The sequence below is a fragment of the Conger conger genome, chromosome 5 (assembly GCF_963514075.1).
Source record: "Conger conger chromosome 5, fConCon1.1, whole genome shotgun sequence".
Lineage (NCBI taxonomy): Eukaryota > Metazoa > Chordata > Actinopteri > Anguilliformes > Congridae > Conger > Conger conger.
This window is the reverse complement of record NC_083764.1, coordinates 12,317,891-12,340,995: the sequence shown is the minus strand read 5'-3', so window position 1 is coordinate 12,340,995 and position 23,105 is coordinate 12,317,891. Positions and strand designations below refer to the sequence as shown.

Below are 23,105 nucleotides of genomic sequence, written 5' to 3'. Positions count from 1 at the left end.
GAAACGCTGAGCAATTTCCACTACAGAGGCAAAGTAAAAGATTATAAAATTGAAAAGTTTACACAACATATTACAATTTATATTTGTGGCATTATGTAGCCTAACTTCGTACATTTGCACCATAACCAGACACCTCAGGTAATGGAAGCTTATCAACGAAGTGTTGGTATCGCCCTCTAGAGCAAAAAAGAGTGACCTGCACGTTCCTTTCCCTTGCTCATACTTCTGCCGAAAAAGCCCTGCACCTCACTAAAAAGTAAATTATAGTTATTAACAGTAATAATTAACTATCACCCTAGTTGTTTTTGTTGTATTTTTCTTTAATCAAGTGTAACCTTCTTAAAGGTGTTTTTTTTATTAATAATAATAATAATAATAATAATAATAATAATACATTATAACTTTTAGGTATTTTGGGATGGTATTTTGGTCTTATATGTGCGTCTCGGGCCCTTGTGTGGCCATGGCTGTACCAGGAGAAGCTGTATATTGGAACACATAGCATAATGGTGAGGTGTTGTGACCAAAATGGGAGCCTCAATGGAGTCTCAATATGCTACTGTTATATTGCCACTCATACTGCCTAACGCTAATTGCAGTGAGCAATTAACTGGAGTTTAAACCTCAGGTTTGGGAACCGAGGTTGGGAACCACTGATCTAGCGGTTTAAGCCTGAGCTCACCCAAATTGATGATGATATTGCCATTACTCCTGACCAGTAGATGGCAGGAAATAGCGATTACACACTCATTTTGTGTGGGAAAGACACACTCACGTGAAAGGTTCTCTGGCAAGCTTGCAATCTTTGTCTTGTGTAAAGAACATGCGATGTAGCTACATGGCCAGTCCGTTATATGTCAACAACATCGTACTGCACGTTAAGACAAGGGTAATAGTTAGTGATGAATACTGGCTTGTTTTTTTTTATTTAAAAAGTTTGTCATAAATCGGGTGCCATGCAATTTTTTTTTGCGTGAGACTTGCTTTTAGAGCGCCAGCTTGTTATGACGAGCCTGACTCCCGCATTTTTTTAAAGTTAGCAAACTCCTGTTTGTTAGTTATTGCATAGTGAAGCAAATGTCATGATCGTTACGTTAGCTGCAAGCTAGTTATACCTAGCCAATGCTATACATTTCAAGTGGAGGAAGTAAATTATGTATTTAGTACACTGAATCAATGTTTTGAACTTGAAAATGTAACGTCGTGTCGCGTTATTTACTGCTGTAGAGAGTGTTGTACAGTATGTTGCTAAAGTGGCTATTGTGGCCTAGGTGACCTTGACGACCGCCTGGCAATTTGCTAGCTAACATTAACCTAGACTAGCGAGATCGATGCTCAGTGACATTAGCCAAAACTCTTATTTTAAATGGGTTTTTTTTCTCTAGAAGGAAATATGGTGCCCTGCCTGCTCAACAAGTAATTGGATTCCTGCAAGAAAGGTAAGATAAGAGTAAAAAATGTAACAATTGTTTCGTGGCCGGGTATGGAGGCATATGCCTATATTTGATAGCTAAGCTAGCTAACTTAGTTAGGCTAACTTCTCGCTTAACTAGTATTTCCATTCGATGGGAACTCATTCATCATCATTCATTCTCCATTGTTCTGTCGCTCGAACATTGTGTTTCGGCCCATCGCTTCCATTTACTGCATTTGTAGCGACCGCTGCATATTATTTTCAGTGCTTTTGATCGAATCCGCTGGCGTGTATATATATATATATATATATATATATATATATATATATATATATATATATATATATATTTGCATATAGAGCGAATTCATATTAAAAAAAATACGTTCTAAGTTAAATGTTTGCATTTGCTGAAAGCCTCAAAAGACAGGAAATTAAATTGATCAGCCCTAACGCTAACATCAACCTGCTCTCCATCAGCACAAATCTGACAACTTTTACAGCCATGTATAATGCCTACTGTACGCCGAACAGCATGTGCTCACCACTGGGCAGATTGTGGATTCTTTCAGAGATTGAATCTTAGAGTAGTGCACTGTAAAATGTTTAGGCAAGTTTGCATATTAAAGTTAGAGGCAATATACTTATTTTGCATTTTTCTAAGGTATATTTTAAGACCACATCTTGTATCACTCTTTCAACTTAGCTTGTCCACAAACTGTGTTGATACGTAGCATACAATTTTTGATAGATTTGATACATTATCCTGCATTAAATTGTATATGTGTAAAGAGCATGTATATGCCATGTATATTGTGTATATTGCCATGGTATCATTCATATATGCCGACTATGTCATTCTGGATAAAGGAAGCAGATGTATAGCCTACAGTATGTACATATATGAGCCTCGACATAATTATTAGTCAAAATGTAATTGACCAATTAGACAGTCATGTGCATTCCTAGTCACTCAGTGTCACCCACAAACTGCTTTGATCCTCACTGTAGGAAAAAGTTATAATGTTGTATGTAATATACAATTTATTTTCTATGTTACATTTATAAAAATAAAAAAATATGCTGCCATGCACTATGCATATAATTGGATATAAATTAGTCTTGTTCTGCAGGCTGATAAAATTAATTTCCTGTCTTTTATGGCTTTCAGCAACTGCAAAACCTCGGCTTTGGCAGGACTGGGGATCGAACCCCAGTCCTCAGTGTGCAACTGCAATGAACTGATGCCTGATGTCTGTTGCCTTACCACCACGTCTCCATAGTTACTATAATTACATTTAAGCATCAGAATAGAAATGTACCATTATCATTTGTTTGGTGACCGTCTGGCATGATGAGTAACCTAACTTAGCTAAATTAATATTCTGGATTCGATCATCTTTGATAATATCATTATTTTACCAGTTGAATTTTTATTTTTAGGATAACTGAACTGCGATAATGCTTTCAAGACTGGCTTCAGAAAACCAAAGGTATGTTGAACATAAATGCTGCATAAAATGCTGCCATTTCCTTGTTGCTATAAGGCAGTGGTTCCCAAACTCGGTCCTGGGGCTGGCCCGATGTATGGGCAATTCCAGCGTTATGGATGTGACATTTGGACACAAAATGAGAAACAAAATCCCTCAGAAAAATTACTCTTCCTTCATGATAAAAATTTGAATGCATATTATCATAGCACCCACTAGGGGGAAGGGCCAAGAAAATAAGGCAGCAAATAACTTGCATTATGGATGTGATGCAAAAGAAAAGGTATTTTGGGGAGAGTATACACTTTCTAAAAAAATTACAAAATTTTGGTTTGAATCTTGCTTTTAATCACCCTGGAATTTTTTGCATTCCAGGACACGGGAGGATTCAGAGCACTCTGCACCATGTGCTCTGTGGCCCGTGGACCTAAAGCTAACGCATGTGGACTGCAGCCCACAAGATACACTTGTGCATTTCCAGGGTCAATATTTCACTATCTGTGAGCTGGACTACAACATACTACAAGTGGAGATACAAAATGCTCACAAAATGAAAGCGTCAGTGGAAATCGGTGAATTCTGTTTGGTAGAAGATGTGCTCTCTGGCCGTTGGTACCGAGGAAGAGTTCAGAACAAACACAGCAATCTATTTGATGTGTTCCTCTTGGACCACGGCAATATTTTGACCGTTAATGACAACCATTTGGCTTCTGCCTCTGAGGACCTATTTATGCTTCCCCCCAAAATTATCTGTGGTTTTTTTGCAAATGTACTCCCACTACAAAAATACTGGCATCATCTGACAGTGAACTATTTCTCCTCTTTGATAGGGAGTGAAATCAAAGGATACATCCAAGGCCTTCTGCCACACAAAGTCCTGATATTGGAAGCACCTGCTGTTAACAAAGATCTCTTGAAACTGGGATGGGGGAAACATGTGGACCGGGACTCATTCCTTCTGCTTGTGGAAATGTTGACCGAGGTACCACTTAAACAGAGCAGCGAATCTGTTCCAGATCTGTTAATTGAAAAGCAAATTGGACAGGAGTTCTCCTTCAAGCATTCAAGTTTGCATGGCTTTGAGAATATACTGTCATTTTGCAGCCCCAAACTTTCTGTTGGAAAAAAGGAACGGGTAAGAGTAACCGCTGCGGTAAGCCCCAGAGCATTTTACTGTCAGTTAAGAAGTATGGGGAAGGATCTAAAAGAGATGTCTGACAAATTGTCACTTGCTTGTGAGTCTGAGAGTAAAGCGTTTTCAGATAAGAACATTGGAAATCTGGGGTTACTTTGTTCAGTGAAAGGGAAAGACGAGAAGTGGCACAGAGGTTTTGTGCAGTGCCTCCCTGTAAACTCCCAAGTCAGAATCTTGTTTGTTGACTATGGATACTGTGAATCCGTAAGAGTTGAAAATATCCTTCAGCTTCCCTCTGAATTTCTCTCTGTACCAATTGTGGCTTTTCCGTGTGCATTATCTTGTTTTAGTGAACAAGATGAGGTCCTTCTGGAAAAACAATTGATTTACTTAAAGAAGGGATTGCTGGGTGATGAATTGGAGATCCAGATAGATTCTTTCAGTGTTGAACAGAATCTGTATTCTGTTACATTGCAAGGTGTCACTGTCGATGTGGAGGAAACCAAGAGTCCATCGTGCGAAACAATAAAAAGTGATGCCCTTCATGATGTTGGAAAAAATTCTTCCGAAAATGGCATTCTGCAAAACGCAAATGAGACAAAGGAGCACATTTCCAGCCATGCTGTGTATCATAAGGAAATAAAAAAGGACTCCATCTTTCCAGGTTTTGTGGAGCATGTTCTGAATCCCACAAATTTCTGGTTGAGAACAGAGGAACGCAATGGTGACTTTGAAGACATGATGAAAGACATAACTGAACACTTTGGGGAATTAAAACTGGATGAGGGAATCCTAGAAAATCCTGAACCTGGTGCGCTCTGCTGTGCAATGTATGAAAAGGACATGCATTACTATAGAGCATTGGTGGTCGATATCATTGAAAATGGAGCTGAAGTGTATTTCATAGATTTTGGGAATACTGAAAAAGTACCGTACATGTTGATCAAATCTTTGCCCCCAAAATTTGCACTTGAACCTGCATTTGCTCTGAGATGCTCCCTTAGCCATGTAGTTCCCGTGGAAGACGTGTGGACAGTCTCTGCAACCAATTACTTCAGGCAAATTGTGTCCAATAAAGCACTCCTTGTGCATGTTGTCCACAAGAGGAAAGATGAGTATGTGGTTGATTTGTATAAGAGGGGAAATCAAGGGGAAAATATTGCTGTGCTCCTGACAAAAGCCAAAATGGCAGAGTACTGGAAATGTACATTCGAAGCACCTGTCCAGCTTGATGGGAAATTGGAACAGACCGTTTGCAAGGATTCTGAACCAAGGGAAAGCGGAATCTCAGGAATCCACCAGAATGTGAACCCTGTAAAAAGTAGTGAATTGCCTGCACAACATCCAGTGAAACGTGCAACAGTGCAGCAGCCAAAGCAAAACCCCCATGTTGAAACCGCTTCTTTCAAGGTATTGACATTCAAACCTGGAAATGAGCTAGCTGTTAGATGCTCTCAGGTCAATTCTCCTTCAGATTTTTGGTGCCAGCTTCAAAGCAATTTGAGTAAACTTGATGAATTGATGGAAAAAATGGAGTGGTATTATCAGACACATGCAGATCCCTGGCAGAAAAATGAAGCGTGCTGCATTGTAAAGTGTCCATACAATGGCAAATGGTACAGGGCTTGTGTCCTCAGTGCTCAAGATGGTGAATTTGATGTGATCCTTGTAGACACTGGCATGATTGTGAAAGAGAAGATTCACAACCTTCGAGCTATGAAGGCAGAATACCTTGAACTTGAGGGGCAAGCATTCAGGTGCAGCCTCTACAACCTTGAACCTGCAAATTCTAGCCCTGGTGTCTGGCATACAAATGCACGCAATATCCTGAAGCAATTCACAGAAGACAATTTGCAGAATCTGAAATGCACAGTGTATACACAGCTTGTTGTGAACAATAAGGGCTTGTCCAATGCTGTTGACCTCTACACACCTTTTAAGAGTGCAACGGAGCTGCTTGTTTGTACTGGCCTTGCAAGAGAAGTGCAGTCACTAAAGCAGCTTATACCATCAGTATCTCCCTACTCCTACACCTATTCTTTGTTCAATGTGAACATTGGTAGCAAAGAGCAAGTGTATGTCACTCATGTGTGCAGTCCATGGGAGATTTATTGCCAGTTAGACAAAATTGGGGAATTGCTGGAAGATCTGATGGAGAAAGCCCAAAAAACCTCCAGTGAAATGCAGTTGTCACCTGCAGCCCAAGGAAGACTTTGCTTGGCAAAATATTTTATGGATGGTCAGTGGTATAGAGGTCTAGCCTACCCTGTTCAGTCAAGCTTACACCTAAATGTTTTCTTTGTGGATTATGGAAACATGCAAGTCGTGGAAAAATGCAATGTTATCCCCATTCCCAGACAAGCCACAGACTTATTGTTTGTGCCAATGCTGGCACTGCGATGCAGTCTCTCGGACGTACCAAAAGGGGAAACACTTGCAGATGTGAATTACTGGCTGGAAAAGACTGTTCTAAATAAATTGGTGCAGGCTGAATTTAATGGAAAGGATGACGAAGGCACCATCCTCTGTGACCTGTTTGATGGCAGTCTTCATGTAAATAATAAAGTCAAGGAAATCATTGCAATACATGGACAGACAGAAAAGACTAGTGTTGATGGGAGAGTTACAAAAACTGGTGAGAAAATGGGTCAGGGTATAGAGGCTCTGAAAATTGTTGACAAAACCAAAGGGGGAAATGCTGTGAAGGCAAAGAAAATGGCAGAAATAAACAGAAGCCAGTTTAAGACCAGACATGCATCAGATAAGACAACTTTAAAAAAGTCCTTAAAATCACTTAAAGTCAAGTCCACAATTTCCCAGCAAGAAAATGAATTGCAAGCATGTCATTACAAGACACTGAGATGTGTACAGACTCAATTGAAATCCAAAGAAAACATTGTGGTCCAGAATCACAAAAACAATGTGCCATGTGGATATTTGAAAGGACCAACACCCAGCAATTTGTTGCCAAATCTTTCTAATCTCCCTGAGACAAAGGTGAAACCTGGATTCAGAGGCATTGGATTCGTTTCCCATGTGAACACTGTCACCAGCTTCTATATTCAAATGGAAGATGATGAACAAGCCATTCTAAAAATGGGAGAAGACCTGAATGATGCACAGCTCAAGGTAGCTATGAAAAACATAACTGGAAAGCTTAATGTTGGTGATGTGATTGCATGTGAATATGATGAGGATGGAGCCCTCTATCGTGCAGTTGCAATAAATGTCAGTGATGCCAAAATGAAGGTTGAGTTCATTGACTATGGAAATGAAGCTACTGTTGATTGTAAAAATGCTCACAGACTTCCAGAAATGTTTTTGACACAGCCAAGACTAAGTATACCTTGCTACCTGGAAAAATCTCACAAGTTTGGGTGTGATGCCTCTTTTGCACTTTCAGTAGCTGGCAAACCACTTCAAGTTGAATTTGTCAGACCATGTGGGCCACAGTGGGCAGTGAGCGTTGAGATTTGTGAAGTGAGTTTGTCACTCCATGGTGTTGGTGAGTGTTCAAAAGGTGAAGAGGATTCTAATCCACTTGAAACTGAAAAGGAACCTGTACCTGAAGACACGACCAAAGGCAAAAAGGAAGCACATAAATGGTGCTTGGATACACTGGGAGAAGAAAAAGAAATGGCAAGTGGATCTGCAGACAGTAGTAAAGTGTGCACACCAATGGAGATGAGCCAGCATTTTGAATGTCAAGAGACAATGAAAACATTTCAAGAAGTAACCTCACAATATTCAACAACGGTGCAAGATATAGGTTATGCGCTTACCCAGACAAAGCAAAAAAAATGCAGCTTCCAACTAAAGTCAAACAAACGTGCTGCTTGCAAAACGCAGCATATTAAAAAATCTTGCCAACATGCACACAAAGCACAAATTGACAAACCGTTTCAAAGACCATTCCATCACTCTGGTGATAAAATAAAGCAAAGGTCCATCGTTAACCCCGAGTTAACAGTTTCACATATAAGAACTGTTCATAACCCTTCTGAGCACACTCGTGAAACCAGAGAGGGACAAACCGAACGTGCTCGTGTTCCACATCAACATATTACAGCTGGTCAGACTGAAAACGGTACGCTTCTTTCTTTTTTAGAGAACGGAGAACTCTATGTCCAATTTCACAGAAATTCTAAGCTACTGGCATTGCTTGACACGCTTAGTGCAGAACAGTCATTAAAAGCAAGTACTGTACCTAAGGTAGATATCAAAGAAGGACTTGAATGCCTGGCAAAGTCTAACAGAAATAACCAGTGGTACCGAGCCGCAGTGCAAAATGCATCGGAAGGTGAATGTTCAGTTGTCCTATTAGATCATGGCACCACGGAGGTGGTTTCTCTGGACTGCATCAGAGAGCTCTGCACAAAGCTTCAGCAGATTCCCAAACAGGCTGTTCTGTGCAAGTGGAATGGCTTTGGTTGCCACATTGAAGGTGCTTATGAGACGTTAAAGAAAACACTCAACCCCTTTGTGGAGCAGAATATTGAACTCCTGTTTGTATCATATTCTGAAGCCTCCCAAATCTGGGTTGTGGAAATCACGATAAATGGGGTTTTCCTCCAACAACCCAAAAAAACGTATTGTCTTAAATGCAGTGGGAAGGACAGAATGTATTCAGCCTGTACTCACAGTATAATAATGGACAAACTACCTGTGGATGAGTCCATTTTTGCCCAGAGACTGTCCTTAGCACCTGTGGAATTAGATTTGGGACACACAGGTTTTGCAGCAGCAGTTACTGCTCCATGTGATTTCCATATCGTGCTTGAAGATATGCTTCTTTTCATGAGTATGGTCGCCACAATCCTCGAGACTCTTCCGGAGGACTTGGATTCAATGCCCGAAGCAGTGTTGGTTCCAGGGACAGGTTGCTTAGTAAAGTGTGAAACAAAAAACAAATGGTGTAGAGCAGAGATTGTTCATGTTGACAGCATATCTGTGGTGATGAACCTTGTAGATTATGGACATTGTACGCGCTTGCCCTGTACACGCCACGATCAGCTAAAAAGGCTTCCAGAGGAACTGGCCAAGTTGCCAAAAGTGACTTACCCTTGTGTTCTGAGAGGAGTGACGCCTGCTGGGGGGGATGTCTGGACTGACGAAGCAGTTGTGTTCTTTCAGGAGCGCATCTGTGAAAAGAGCCTTCTCATCTACTTCAGACAGGATGTTTCGGAGACTCAGTGCGAAGTGGACATTGTGTCGGGTGGTGTAAATGTCGCCGTGGAGTTGGTTGCTGCTGGACACGCCACTTACATTGACAGCATTCTTGGACTCGGACTGCAACAAGGGCAAAGCCCCATCAGAGCTCCACTGAAGTTCGTCCCCAGGATTGTCAGGAACACCATTAAATTTGAACCTGAACCACAGCCTGCAGAGGCAAAAGATGCTTTGGTCCTGGCCGAATTGGAATTGGACAGAAATGCACACAGACCAGAATATGCTGACCAGGGGAATCGCCAAACAACTGATGATTTCAAGAGCCAGATGTCTGATGAGGCAAAGGCAAGGCAGAGGGGGGAAGAAGCTTCTGCCGATGAGCAGTTCAGTACTGAAAGAACCACGAGACTGACTGAACAAATCCCAGCAAAGGGAAAGTGTAAGTTCTTTGTCTATTTGTTACTTGTCTTGGTTCTTAAAATGGACATACGACAGACCTGGGTCAAATACGTTATTTTTTTGTATTCTAATACTTTTCTACAATGTACTGAGCTTGCCTGGTGTATTGGAATCTATGAAATGCTCACAAACTTTTGCTTTCTGGTTTGCTTGGTTGAGTGGTAAATGGTTGGCATTTATATAGTGCCTTTATCCAAAGCACTGTACAATTGATGCTTCTCATTCACCCATTCATACACGCACTCACACACCAACGGCGATTGGCTGCGATGCAAGGCACCAACTGTTAGTAATGTTGTTAGTTGTAACTAGTGAAGGAATTAATGCAAATATTTTTTACAGGTATTCAGATGTGATTTGCGTTCATTCAGGTGAGTGTCATTGGGATTTGATTAATGAAATTTATGTACAACTTAAAAAAAATTTAGGCCTTAGCTTTTTGTAAAAAATTGTTGACCTATAAAATTTCTCGCTCGAGAGCACATTAATCTATGAAAAAAATTAAGTTCACATTTCACAACACATTATTTAACTGGAACAATTTTTTTAAGGGTACAAATTTTAAATCTGTATAAATAGTTTAATGTTGTAAAAATGATACATTGTAGGTCCTGGTTGATTTGTGATGTTTGCTGGGACAGCAGGAAGTGTGAGAAGAATCCAGACAATGCATGTCAATGCATTTCATCTGCATTCATGTGAAGATTGTAATTGACTATGTCACGTGTATAACAGTTAAATTGGTTATATTGTTTTCCTTTTGAAGAAAAAAATACCGTCATTATATTTGACCTAAAGGCACTTCAAGGTAAATTTCCATGTTTTGTTTTTACCCATGGTTTATTTGCATGTACGAATTTACATACGGGTTTAAGTGGGGTGACTTGCCTATACAGTATTTTATGATGAAAATGGCCTGCTTTCAGTATTTATAGTCTGTATTTTTAGACTATTATAAAATCTATATCATGTGTTAGTCAAGAAAAACAACTCATCCAAAACCCAAACTCTCATTCTCATGTGTGAAATGTTTCTTCTGACGTATTTACAAATACATGACACATGCTGATGAAAACATAAAATGAACATAAAAATTTTTTTCAAAAGTGCGCTTATCAATACTGAATGACAAAGACTTATGTTTTGCAGTTTTTTTTGTTCTGTCCTCGGTTTTGTAAGAACTACACCCATTTGGGATTATTTCTGCACGTATTCCTTTATTTACATTTGAACTGAACTGTTTTTGGACATGTTAATGTCATTTACCTGGTGGAAAAACCTTTGTTTTAGTGAGCTGTTTAAAATATTTCTGTTTTGAAATCGGAGGCACGATTTTATATGACTGCATAGTTGTTTTTTGTTTTTATTTTATTTTTAATGGTTTGTAATGTGCACTGCTTGGCAGTGGATTTTTTTTTTTGTTTGTTGATTTTTCAGTGATTTTTCTGAAGCCAAAGGGAGTTAAGGATCATAACTGTGGTTGGTGATTGCATACTATATTTGGCTTTTTAGATATTAAATAAACTACTCCACCATACACTTGGCATATCTGGTTTTCCAGGATCAGAAGACACCGTCAAATTCACAAGTTTGTGAAGCCTGTAGCCTAGTGGTTAAGGTACATTACCGCACCTTGCACCGGGGGGATTGTACATGACTGGGACCCGCAAGGTTGTCAGTTCGATCCCTGGTGCATTTTTAATTGGTTTGCAAACAACCCACCACTAGTATCGCCTAACATCTGGCCAGTGTTTGCTGCTCCAGTATACAACTGAATTTACAACTTTGCTATGTGCCACGAAATAACATCTAAGAGAGCTTGTACGGGCTATATATGATGTATTGCAACCATTGAGATGAACCAATCGGATATTAGACCCTGCCCATCGGCTTTAATGAGTGAAGTTGACTGATTTAATTATTTATCAGTGCAATCCTGAAATAAATTAATGTGGAAATTAATGAAGAAATGTGGAAATAACTAAATAAGGATATATATTTTGTGTGCAAATTATTTGTTGACACTTTCATTCATCTATTTAATTATGTATTTACTCATTCATTTGTTGATTTAATTTTGGCGCCAATAGTCAAAAACTATAAATTGTTACCAAATGAAAGGGGGTATACATTTACTCTAGAGACCCATATCTTTAATGTTTTAATATACATGATTTCACCAAACATACTGTAGAATATTAAAGATATGGGTCTCTAGAGTAAATGTATACCCCCTTTCATTTGGTAACAATTTATAGTTTTTGAGTTATGAGCTATGCAAATGAGCAGGATGCCAGCTGACAGTCAATAGCAACGTATGGCCACCCCACACTGGAAACAGCAACAATTGCTGGGAACACGATTTCACAGAAAGGACTGTAGAATATTAAAGATATGGGTCCAACTAACAAATGTATACCCCCATTCATTTGGTAACAATTTATCGTTTTTGAGTTATGAGCTATGCAAATGAGCTGGTTGGCAATTGACAGTCTATGGCAATGCATGCCCATACCACACCTGACAGACAGCAACAACTGGTGGCAAACAGTTTTTTATAGAAATTAGTGCACAATTGTATCTTCTCTGCAAATACTTCACAATTATATGCAACTGTATTAATTTAACAATGAAAATTGACAAAATTACAGTTCATAAATAATTTTATTCACCGAACTTTTATTTTGATAAATGCGAACCTCCAGAAGTCTCCAATTGTGGTCAGCAACATTTGCCAATTTCACGGAGCTTTGGGCCACTTGGGTCTAACGGACTTCGTCAGCCAAGTTAACGGCAGGTTAAACGAGCCGACAAGCCCTTTTCTGTATGAAAACACATGAGATTAAACTTCGTTGTATCTTCCTTAACATTATCAGCTAACTTTGGCTAACTAGATATTTTGTTGGAACCATTTTATAAGAACCATACATAGCTACCTAACGTTAACTAACTAGTTTAACATTTATACTAACGTCATTATGCCAGCTAACTTAGGTTAAAAAAAAAAAACCCTAAGTTAGCTATAGCCTACATTACCGCTATGTGTTAACGTCATGTATTGTTGTGACATTAACATCCGTTTGTTAGATTTGTGAACGACAATGTCAGACAAATTGTCCCCATATCATATATCAAATATATTTGTTATGCTATGCTGTTTTGGATGAGTGTGGTCGTGCCTTATGCATTATGGGCTTGTAAATTTGAATACATATAAAGAAGACCAAATGCAGCGAGTTTCAATGCTGCCGCAGAATTCTGTCTACATTGTAGACCGGGAGGGTTGTTTCGTGATGTTCGCTGGGACAGCAAGGAATACGAGAAGAATCCGACGTGTCAATGGATATAATCCGCATTTTAAAAACTGACTACATTTTCAGTTTTTGTTTCTCTGTTTATACCAATTTACATATCCTGCGGGTTTAAATCGGGTGAGTTGCCTATGGTACAGTATTTTATGATGACAACTGCCCTCGGCCCTATATCTTTAGACAATTTCACCGGACAGGAGCTTTTAGAACTGGAAAACGAATCGCGACGACCATAGCGAACTAGCTAGCTCAGTAACCTAAATACTGATAGATTTGATAAAATACACTAAAGAAAACCTGCCTGCGAACTACTGTGTACGCATAATCTGTGGTTGGCTGAGCTGAACCGGTTACCTTCCAAGCGACCGTGAGGGCAGGAATGTATTTTGCGTTAATCCGTTCTGGAAAAATATCTAGACCTCGCCCCCTTATAAAGTCTTTAGTACATAGCTAGCCTAGTTCTATATCCGCGATCCTCCTTCGTGATTTACTTCCCTGAACGTAGGTACATCATCTTGAGAACCACTACTCTAGTCGGTTTTGTCTGCAGTACACAATGGAATCTAAACCACCCCCAAATTTTTCCTGGATTGAGCCAAAAAAATTGGCCGGATTAGCGTTGCCCAGACTGACTGCACATTATCAATATTTGCTGGACACTGGTATACAGCACTTGGTTTGTCTTTGTGAAACGAAGCCTCCATTCTGCGACACCTGTCCCGGACTGACACTGCACCACATAGCAATAAGAGACTTCTGTCCACCCAGTTTGGATCAAATCAAAAGGTTCATGGCGATTGTTGAGGACGCAAACCGCAAGGACGAGGTGAGTATGACGATATACGCTATGAGTCGTATTGATTGCGTCGGCAGAGAGCCGTTAGATCGCGAAGCTGATTTACATAGTTTACATAAACTAATTTTGACAGTAGTGACAAAAAATTTGACAGTGAGTTGTACAGTTAGGCACAGAATTATTGCCACCCAGCCTTGATAGATATGCGCAAAATACTGTTCGCTACCAAAAAAAACCCTATATGATATTAGAGAGGGCAAAGTGGAGCTTTATGGACATTTGGTTAGTTAGTTACATTTGGGTCTCGTTTGACACTAGCGCTCTTCCAGACATAATGACGTTTGGCAACTTCAGACACTTGGTTTTGTTTATTGTGCTTAGTGAAGTCTTTGTGTTTTACGGTTCTTTTTGAGACGCAAGATTCAACGAATCTGCTTTCTTGTGTTGTAGAAGCAATATCACACTGTTGTACTGTATATTGTCACGTGATTCGGTGCGGCCTCGTTCCTAAGTTAATCATTCACAGCCGTGACTATACAGTACAACACGACCTCGAGTGTGATATTGCTTAATTATATGCAGCCTTTTTTTCTCCTTTTTTATCAAGGGTGCCAATGAGGAATTTAAAACCAACTTGAGGTTCAATAGTTGCATTTGAAGAGTATTAAAAAAGGTTTGCAGGTTTTCAAAGGCTGACTGGATAGAATTAGCAGAATACATAGTTATCGGAATAAAAATGGAATTTGCATTGTTACAACATGTTGTATTCTTTTGTGCTTACATTTGTGCATCTTTGCTGCATGCTCGGCTGTCTTTGATGTACTTCCTACTGCCAAGTCCAGTACCAGTCAACCCCCAATGAAATATCTCACCTTGTAGTTGATCAATCTACCCTATCTAGCCCCTAATCCTGTCAAAGATACGTCTTTGATCAGTACCTCGGTGTCATCCTCTACCCCCTCCCTCAGCCCAATTCCCCCACACCGTGTTTCTCCCCAGACCGGTTTGCGGATTTCTGTTTACTTTGTTGAATTTGACTATTTTGTTTGGCCTTCGATTCTCGCCTAGCCCATTTTGGTTGGTTTCGGATTGGGTTTTTTTGCTGATTGAATTGAGGTGCTTATTAACCAGATTCCAGAATTTTAGCCAGGCAGCACAATTTGGCGAGAGGAAGAAGTTATTTGTCAGTCTGAAGTACTGTATCTAAATTTGTGTTTACATACCTCAGCACCCTAGTGTAGTTACAGCCAGCATTATGCGTGTTGTGCAAGTCCACTGGCCATTGTAGCACAACACGGTTGACCATCCAACTGGAGTTACATAAATACGCTACCACAACTTTGGCTTTCAAGCATTATTTGTGTATACCTACTCACCGACATTGGTCATTGCTGGCTTGAATGACCAATAATAGAAATGGTTGCACTTCCTCAATTGCAAACACCAGAAAGCTTTTGATAGGCCTGCTACTTTGGAGGATGCTTTTGATTGGATGATGGAACTAATGGAATTGTCCACCAATGCCTTTAACACGGCCAGTACTTGAGCCTGCTGATGAGACTCCCGACTTGCTTGTTTCAGGGTGTGGGAGTTCACTGTCTACATGGCCATGGGAGAACTGGGACTGTGCTGGCCTGCTATTTGGTGAAGGCGAAAAACATGTCTGGGGACCAGGCCATCCAGGAGATTCGACTACTGCGCAGTGGGTCCATCGAAACGAGCGCACAGGAAAAAGCAGTGTTGGACTTTTATCATCATTATAAAGAAAGCCTTTAAAACTTTGTTAGCAAGTACAAATGACTGTTGCCTCATTTCTTGACATTCTTCAAAAACATTTTACTCACTCTTGTTGCTCTTAAATGTATTTGTGGTAGTGAAATTAAACCAGACTTCTGGTCTGTGGGATTTCTAGAATTAAAACGAAAGGCATGAATTGTTCTCTTTTCCCACTTCAGAATGTTTTCCATAAACAATGAGCTTATTTTCTACAAATCAAATGCCTGAGAACGATTGACATTTTCAAAGTGAAAGGAATCAACACGTGGACTCAATGTTAAAGATTTTATTTAAAAATAGGTTGCAGGTGAAGTACAGTAGAAATGAGCTACAGCAGTTTCAGTGCTCTCCAGCAACGAGTAACACACCATTAAAAAAAAAAAAAGGGCCAGAGAGCTAATACTACAAGAACCCTGGCATTCTTTCAAAACCCAGACACACTCTCCTAACTCCTTTCACATTAATATGAACATGTATTCATCTCTGAAATAAAATTTAAAAAAGTAGCTAGTTTATATATATATATTTTTTTGCATGTGGAAGTGTTTGACAAGACAAGAACATAGCCATGGTGTAAATGCACAACACCACTGGTCTGGTTCCCCTGGCCGGAGACTGAAGTTGTGCTTTATTGTGGCACCCCAAAGCCATCCACTGTGTGTCAAGCTCAGTCTCACCCACTCAAATACTGGAAACATCCACAGCCAAGGAGCTTCCCACATCTTTTTCCAATAACGACCATCCGGTTTGAAAAGTAAAATAGCAAAAATATATATTTATATATTTTACACGCCAGTCTGAATACACACATTTGTTTCATTTCATTGAGTTATTCCGCCCATCAGTTTCTTCCCCCTAAGGCAACGAATGTCTATCCACTCCATGCAATAAATAGTAGTGTAGTAAGTGTAGCAAGTCCATACAGTGCAAGTACTGACATTCACTTTTACAAGGGGGAGTAATATTCATTCTTAGCCTTGCCATCATATTGGTGCCTGGATTTACGTTTCCTATATTCTGGGCTGATCGATGGCCGCAACGCAACCACTGCTTTACCGAAAGAGCATCACCTGGCGTGTGCACATCATAGTGCAAAACAGTTAAATGTACTGCAGTAAAAACAACAAAGCTATTTATTCAAACAAAAGTATAACTTGCTTAACTGGAAATCAAACCAATCTCATTCTACCACAGAACAAACCAGCTCGAAGGCAATGCCTTCTCACCTTAGGTCACAAAAGGTCAAGTGTACTCCGACCTACAAAATGACCAGCTTGTGCTAAACACTCATTTGCTATTAAGCAATCCTGCTTAAAGTGACTAATTTTCACATCTATGTAAAATACAGCATCTTAAATACTTCTATACAAATTGTACAGACAATTCCAGCATTTTTGTAAAATCTGTATTTATTTATGATTTACAAAAGCCTAACATGAAACAACCATTAAAGTGAATCAAATAAATTTTGTCTTACCTAAAATGGAAAACACATGGATGTGAATACATCTGTCAGTTAATATTGTCGGAGCAGAAGGAGGCCGCTATGGACACTGATACCTTAAGCATAATTCAAATTTACATAGTAAAGTCTGGTCCTTATTCTTCTGAAAAGTATTTACACAGAATATTGAGTTTCAAAGCCTCATTTTGTTGAATGGAAAAAATCAGTTTAAGACTGAAAAGCTACACTGGTGTACACTGTCTGTGGGGAAACTGACAACCAAGCAAGGTAAGGAAGGGACTAGAATAAGAACAGGCTTTTGCCACAATCATGGCTTATTTAAAAAAACAAAACAGCAATCAAGTTTGCTATTAAATGAAATAGTCAGTTCAATCTATTTTCAACACAATGTCACACATTTTTTAGTGGGGGAAAAACAAAACCAGTGTAACAAAAACAAGGTTCAAATAAATATCAGCTGTGCAATGACATTTTTACACATTTGTATGATGCGATTAGCGTTATATATCCTTGTTATCACCTACCCCTCTCCTTATGCAAGCAGTGTACTGTACTGCTCCATTCGGACACACAACTCAGAAAATGTGGAATAGGTTCATTTAAAAAAATTCAAATAAAAAAAGCACTGAGGATTTTTTAAAAATGCAGGTTCTGTATATCCTAATGTGAAAGAAATATCTGTAAATTCAACGCATACTGTATAACTGCCCTGCTTGGACGCTGTGCAAGAACTCCGATAACAGGTGAGTATTCCGGGAAAACGTGAGATATTTACAGTGCATGTGTACAAACAGGTGGAACGCAGTAAGTGGAGGTGAGATTTGATTCATCAGGAGTGATGTCTCAATGCAGCCAGCGGCATGAGGGGTTGTGTGTAGTGGGGAGTAGAATGTACAGTGGAACCCCTCTTTCTCTTAACAGGTTGTTGACTCGGCCGTTAATATAGTAACTGTAAAAATAAAAATTGCGTGGAAATGAGTAATGCAGCAAAATCAGAAAATATCTAAATATTCCTGTAAGCTATTAGGGGAGGAAAAAAAACAAAAAAAACCAAACAAAAACAAAACGAAAACTCTTAACCCAAGAACCATTTTAAAAACAAAAATATATACCCCCCCCCCCCCCTTCACGTGATTTCAAAATTGCCTTACACATCTAAAACATTTTTACAGTGCTTTATCATCATAATACATCTTTGATAGTTCTGAAGGAAAGTAAAGATCGTCTCTCCTATTCAGGGACAGCTCTCGAAATTACTTGTCCAGGGTAAAGAATGAGAAAGCCTCCTCGCACGCACGCACGCACACACATACACGTCAGCTCTGATAAACAAACAGCCCTACCTCACTGCGGTGGTCTTTCTCTGCCCTGTCTCTCAAAGTAGCATCCGACTCCTCGTCCTTGCTGCAAAGTCCGTAATAATATCTTTAAAGTCAATTTTATCAGACGGTTCGCATTCCATTGAAAGAATTAAGGCCATTCAGTCTCGCCCGACTCACTTTAAATGTGATAAATTATTTTAAAATTAAATTTACTGAATGCTGTAACCGTGACTGGCAGTGTACAAAATATGCGTAACACATATTCACTATCGACGCATAGCATTGAGTAGCTGAAGAGAGTTTATTGTTAGTGGGCGCTGTATATCTTCTTGAGATGCAAAACTCATATCTACAAGTTATCTGAAAGATCATTGCTGGATTTGGTGACCAGTTTTTCTTTGATGCCCTGACGTCATCTACGCTCAACTCTTTGAATTACAGAAGTGCAAACTCATCACAAATAGATAATGCTTAACCCCACGTTCACACAGCGAGCAACTCGGTAGGCCGGTCACCCAAGTGTACTAGGCTGAGGGAGGGGCAAGAGCTTCCAGTTTTGTATTAGTGGTCTCAAGCAGCTACAAGTGGGTGCAATGATTTTGTTCTTAATTCTAGCAGAGAGATAATGCACAGGCATCGCTTTTCTCCTTTTCTTTTTAAGTTTACTTTTGCACCAGCTCTAAATAATCGTTTGGAATTCTGTCACAATGACAAACTACCTCTAGTAAGCCCACTGTGATTATTACCGATTTCTAGATATAAAATAAATGAAACGAAACCTTTCTCCACTTAAAACAGCACATTTTCTGGAATTTTATGGCAGAGACTTTAAGACCATCTTTAGTGCCACATTTTTTGTATGAGAAGGAATGTCTTCGCTTTCTTGGGCTAACAGTTTTTTGTCCATCTTTTTTGGCCAACGCCCTGGGTCAAAGTGCTCGAGGCGCCACTGTCACGTGGGTCTTTTTCGCTGACGACATATTTTCTGCAGTGATCGCAGGGGTTGATTGGACTTCTCTGAAATAGCAGAACTTGCATCTCTCGCCCCTCTGTCTGTTTATCAGTAACATTCTTCATGCGAACAGTAGCAACCTTGCTAGCCTCCTCCCTGACGTTAACGTTAGTCGCGATTAGCCTAACTTCTCATGACGGGGGGAAAACAAAGTTGGTCAGTAATTTGTAGGCTTTGTTCTTAATGTTATCGGCTTTTTTGTCTTCGTGTCTCACAACCTAATTTCGGACATTTTACTTTGCTGATGGCTATGGCAGCGCGTCCTAATGTTAACGTTAGGCTACTCCTCATTCAAAATGACAAACGTTGAGCGAACCTGACATCGTTAGTAAAAGGTAACACCACATATCCACGTCCTCAAGAAGCAAACTCTGCATAATAGGTCATTATTAGAAATGAATGCCCAATATATATAGATGTATTTTTTAAATTTTTATTTATATATAAAAAAAATAAAAGAAATCATCCGCCTCTCGGGGCCCCCTGGACACACTACTCCCGGGAAAGCTTTCTCCGTTATACCCCCTTAGCTCCGCCCCTGCTCCTATTGCAAACATCTAATCGTCTAAAGGTCCAGTTATTCATTAAAACATAAAACGGTAAGAGAATGGGCGGGAACTTGAGAACTAGCTCTCGCTTTTCCACGCTCGGTCAAGGCTTGGCATTGCCATCTGCTCAGGCTCCAGTCTACTATTTAGTGTTGAGTTCGTTCTCCAGTTCCATTAGTTTTCGTGAGGCCTTGACCTTATTGGACACTTCCTTCCCCTGGGAGAAGAGCCGCTGGCGTTCCCTGAAGGTGAGACTTTCTGGGGCTCCTCCAGTTAGTGTGTTATCCTGCTCTTGACCGCTGCAACAACAAGCACAGTCCAATTAAAGTCAAATGCAGTGAGTCGTTTACACATCCAAAAGAGACCTGCAGGGGGCGCTCATGAGACAAGAGTTGAATATGAGTAAACCATGCTTAATTTGCTACAGAAGTGGGCTTCGTGCTTTTGGGGAAATGGCCACTGCATGCTTCTACTGTGCTATAATGGAAAAAGGGCAGGGCATTGCTCTACTATTCCCTCTCCAGTGTAACAGCTGCCATCAGCAGAGAGGAATGCAAAGGAAGGCCTATGGCTGCTATTAATAAAGTGAGATGCCTTATGGTGGATGCCCGCCTTTGGCGAACCTGATCTCGTCATCTGAGGACTGTCCCTATCCTTGTGGTGTCAATGGGTCAATGTACAGCAGGGATCATTAACTCATGCCCTCAAACCCAAATCCAGCCCTGGTGGTTCCTGGTTTTTTCTTTTCTCCTGGGTAATTAGTGCGACTGATTGGCCAGAACGTCTTCACACCCGACTCCCAGGCAAAGGAAGGGTGGAAAACCAGCAAGTTGCTGATCCCTGGAGTTCAAGTCAACCAAAGTCTGCCTATTTTTGCTGTTCCTGAGCTAATCACAGCTCCTTGTTGCCACGAAAGCTGGTAGTAAGTCATGCCCTACTGTCAGTGTTGGCATGTTTCAAAAGATTCACGGCTGTAGCAGAGTTCAGCAAGCGGATATCTCGCTCTTCAGTTTCCCAGAGGTCAATGGTCACTGCAGGAGAGCAACGTGATGACGGGTTGTACCCACGTGAAACACAAAGCTCTCTGGGATGTGCAGACGGTACACACGCCTGCGTGCGGCCATTACTGAGACACATCAGATGCAAATTCAGGACCTGAAATTCTTCTTGGGAACTACACACGGCATCGACCACATAACTCAGGCCAAACAGACCTGTATCGTCTGGATTGAAATAATTTACTACTTTACCAAGCTTGTCTGGTGCATTGGAACCAAGGTGCAAACCCTGCCTTCTGGTCCTTTTGGCTGGCTCAATTGCACCAGGCAAGATCAATCAAAAGTATTTGAGTGCAAAGCAATGATGTATTTGACACAGGCCTGAGGCCTAACTGGAGAGCACGAGCCGTTTAAAGAGCAGAGAGATTGGACTGAATGTACCGACAGGATTCCAGGAGACCCTGTGACCCCGTCCCACTCAGTCTCTTAAAACATTTCTGTTTAGAGTCTGTGGGGAGAGTGTACCCATGACGGTTTGAGACGGGCCGAAGGCACACCTTCATTCCGGAGTGGTCAGGTAAGGGGACTCACCTTTTAGTCCATTTCTCTCGCGGGTCCTTGTAAACTTCGTTCGATCCTACAACTCCTGCTGTGTTTCCAGTGTACGTATTAAATCCTGTTTTTAAAATCAGAAATGGATGGAATAACAATGCAGGTTTAATGGTCAGTAAATTCTTGAGCGGGACGAAACTCAACGATTCACCAGTGAAAACGTGATGCACGAAAAGGTGCTGGGTACATGGAAGTCGGTTTTTAATTTTTTCAGATTTGAAGTTCAGATTTGAGGTTTGATTTTAGGCTCATCTCACTTATGAGATGGTTATATGCATCTGCAAGCAGACAGTTGCAAACTACAGTGAGTAGCCTCAACTCGTAAGCCATGACAAGCTCCTGTTTAGGTTAACTTTGGCCACAAACAGTGTGACCAACAGATTCTCCTCAGTATACTGCAAATAACCTAAACTGAAACTGAAGAATAGTCTGAAGAATAGAAAAGTACTCCCTAATTCTGTGCCCAGCAACTTTTTAATTACATTCAATTCAACGTTCACGGGGCAAAACGAGCTCTAGAACCGGCTGGTTTAGTGTTAGTCATTCCGAGGCACGCCTGATGCAAACAGTCTGAGAAATAGTTACCAGGGCATTAAAGATGAGGGCCAGACACCAAGGGTGCAAAGGCTTGGACAAATTCAGGATTAATCCATAAGCCATTCATGTTGGCTGTGACCACATAACACCCATAAGAGACAGCAAGAACACTACCACTGTCTTCACAACGGGCAGATTTAGGTGCGTTTTGGTTCTGGGCCAGGTCTCTACACCCCTGGAGTCAAAATGGCCCCACCTTTAAGCCGGGGAATGCAATAGCCCAGGCACACAGGTCCACGTGTCTGATGAGGGCACACCCTTTGCAGGCAAATTAAGACATTTTAAAAATGAACAACAAACTATGTCATTCCACCCCTTTATCTCTTAAGGCACAACCGTGATCTGAAAACATTTTTACTTTATTCATTAATTTTTGGAATTATGTGGAATGAAAGGGTGACAAAGGGCACAAAACAAACAGCGACTTGTGTGACCCGAGATGGAAACCGCTCCACTGGCAACGTTAAAGTGTTTGTGCAGAAAGAAGGCTCTGGCTCTGAAAGCGGTCGGACAAGCCACCGCTAACTTAAGGCTACAGACCTTGGACAGCAGACAAGGCTTGCCCAGAAACCGCACGTTGGCAAGAACACCATTGAATAAAAGCCCTATTCATAGTTTCGCAATTTAATTCTCCAAGCCAAACGTTGAGTTTGTACTTTGGCGTCTTGCACACGGCTATAAAATTTTCAAGGAATGTGAATGACAGGTTTTATCTATAAAAGAGGGCTGTGAATGATGTTTTTCTTTGATGGCATTTTTAAAATAAATGCTACAAATTTACCATGAAAATAAACCAGTATGGTAAAAGGCTAATACAACTCTTAGCCTACGTAGTCCTGTACCCCACACTTTGACACTGCCAGTAGAATGATCTAGATCCATTATTCAGGTTGTCAGAGCTGCTCTGGGTTCAGCAGCAGCTGGGACCGTTGAACCAGGGAGCAGCTCTGACCAGTGGACTCATGACATCACGGCACTGACAGTGAAGAACAGGACGGACA

At 40.5% G+C, this 23,105-nt stretch overlaps 3 protein-coding genes across 3 annotated transcripts in view; 2 read left to right on the top strand and 1 right to left on the bottom strand.

Moving 5' to 3' along the window:
* Window positions 1-7,479: 7,479 nt before the first annotated feature.
* On the top strand, window positions 7,480-10,928 carry tdrd15 (tudor domain containing 15). The gene is made up of 4 exons (XM_061241627.1): window positions 7,480-7,498; window positions 8,340-9,647; window positions 10,010-10,038; window positions 10,276-10,928. The coding sequence occupies exons 1-3, from the start codon at window positions 7,480-7,482 to the stop codon at window positions 10,021-10,023; spliced, it is 1,341 nt and encodes a 446-aa protein (XP_061097611.1). The 3' UTR covers window positions 10,024-10,038; window positions 10,276-10,928.
* Window positions 10,929-12,856: 1,928 nt separating this feature from the next.
* Window positions 12,857-16,009, top strand: LOC133129351 (dual specificity protein phosphatase 23-like). Its single transcript, XM_061243367.1, has 2 exons — window positions 12,857-13,804; window positions 15,356-16,009. The coding sequence occupies exons 1-2, from the start codon at window positions 13,535-13,537 to the stop codon at window positions 15,548-15,550; spliced, it is 465 nt and encodes a 154-aa protein (XP_061099351.1). The 5' UTR covers window positions 12,857-13,534; the 3' UTR covers window positions 15,551-16,009.
* LOC133129352 (afadin-like) overlaps window positions 15,822-23,105 on the bottom strand; it is a 116,172-nt gene continuing 108,888 nt past the window's right edge. The window contains 2 exon segments of the mRNA XM_061243369.1: window positions 15,822-20,196; window positions 21,487-21,571. Coding sequence (XP_061099353.1) covers window positions 20,040-20,196; window positions 21,487-21,571 — 242 coding nt within the window. The 3' untranslated portion in view covers window positions 15,822-20,039.

Bases quoted from the DNA above. Each gene is read 5' to 3' on its own strand.
- LOC133129351 (XM_061243367.1), top strand. From the start codon at position 13,535: ATGGAATCTAAACCACCCCCAAATTTTTCCTGGATTGAGCCAAAAAAA. The intron at 13,805-15,355 runs GTGAGTATGACG...TGCTTGTTTCAG, and splicing joins ACGCAAACCGCAAGGACGAG to GGTGTGGGAGTTCACTGTCT.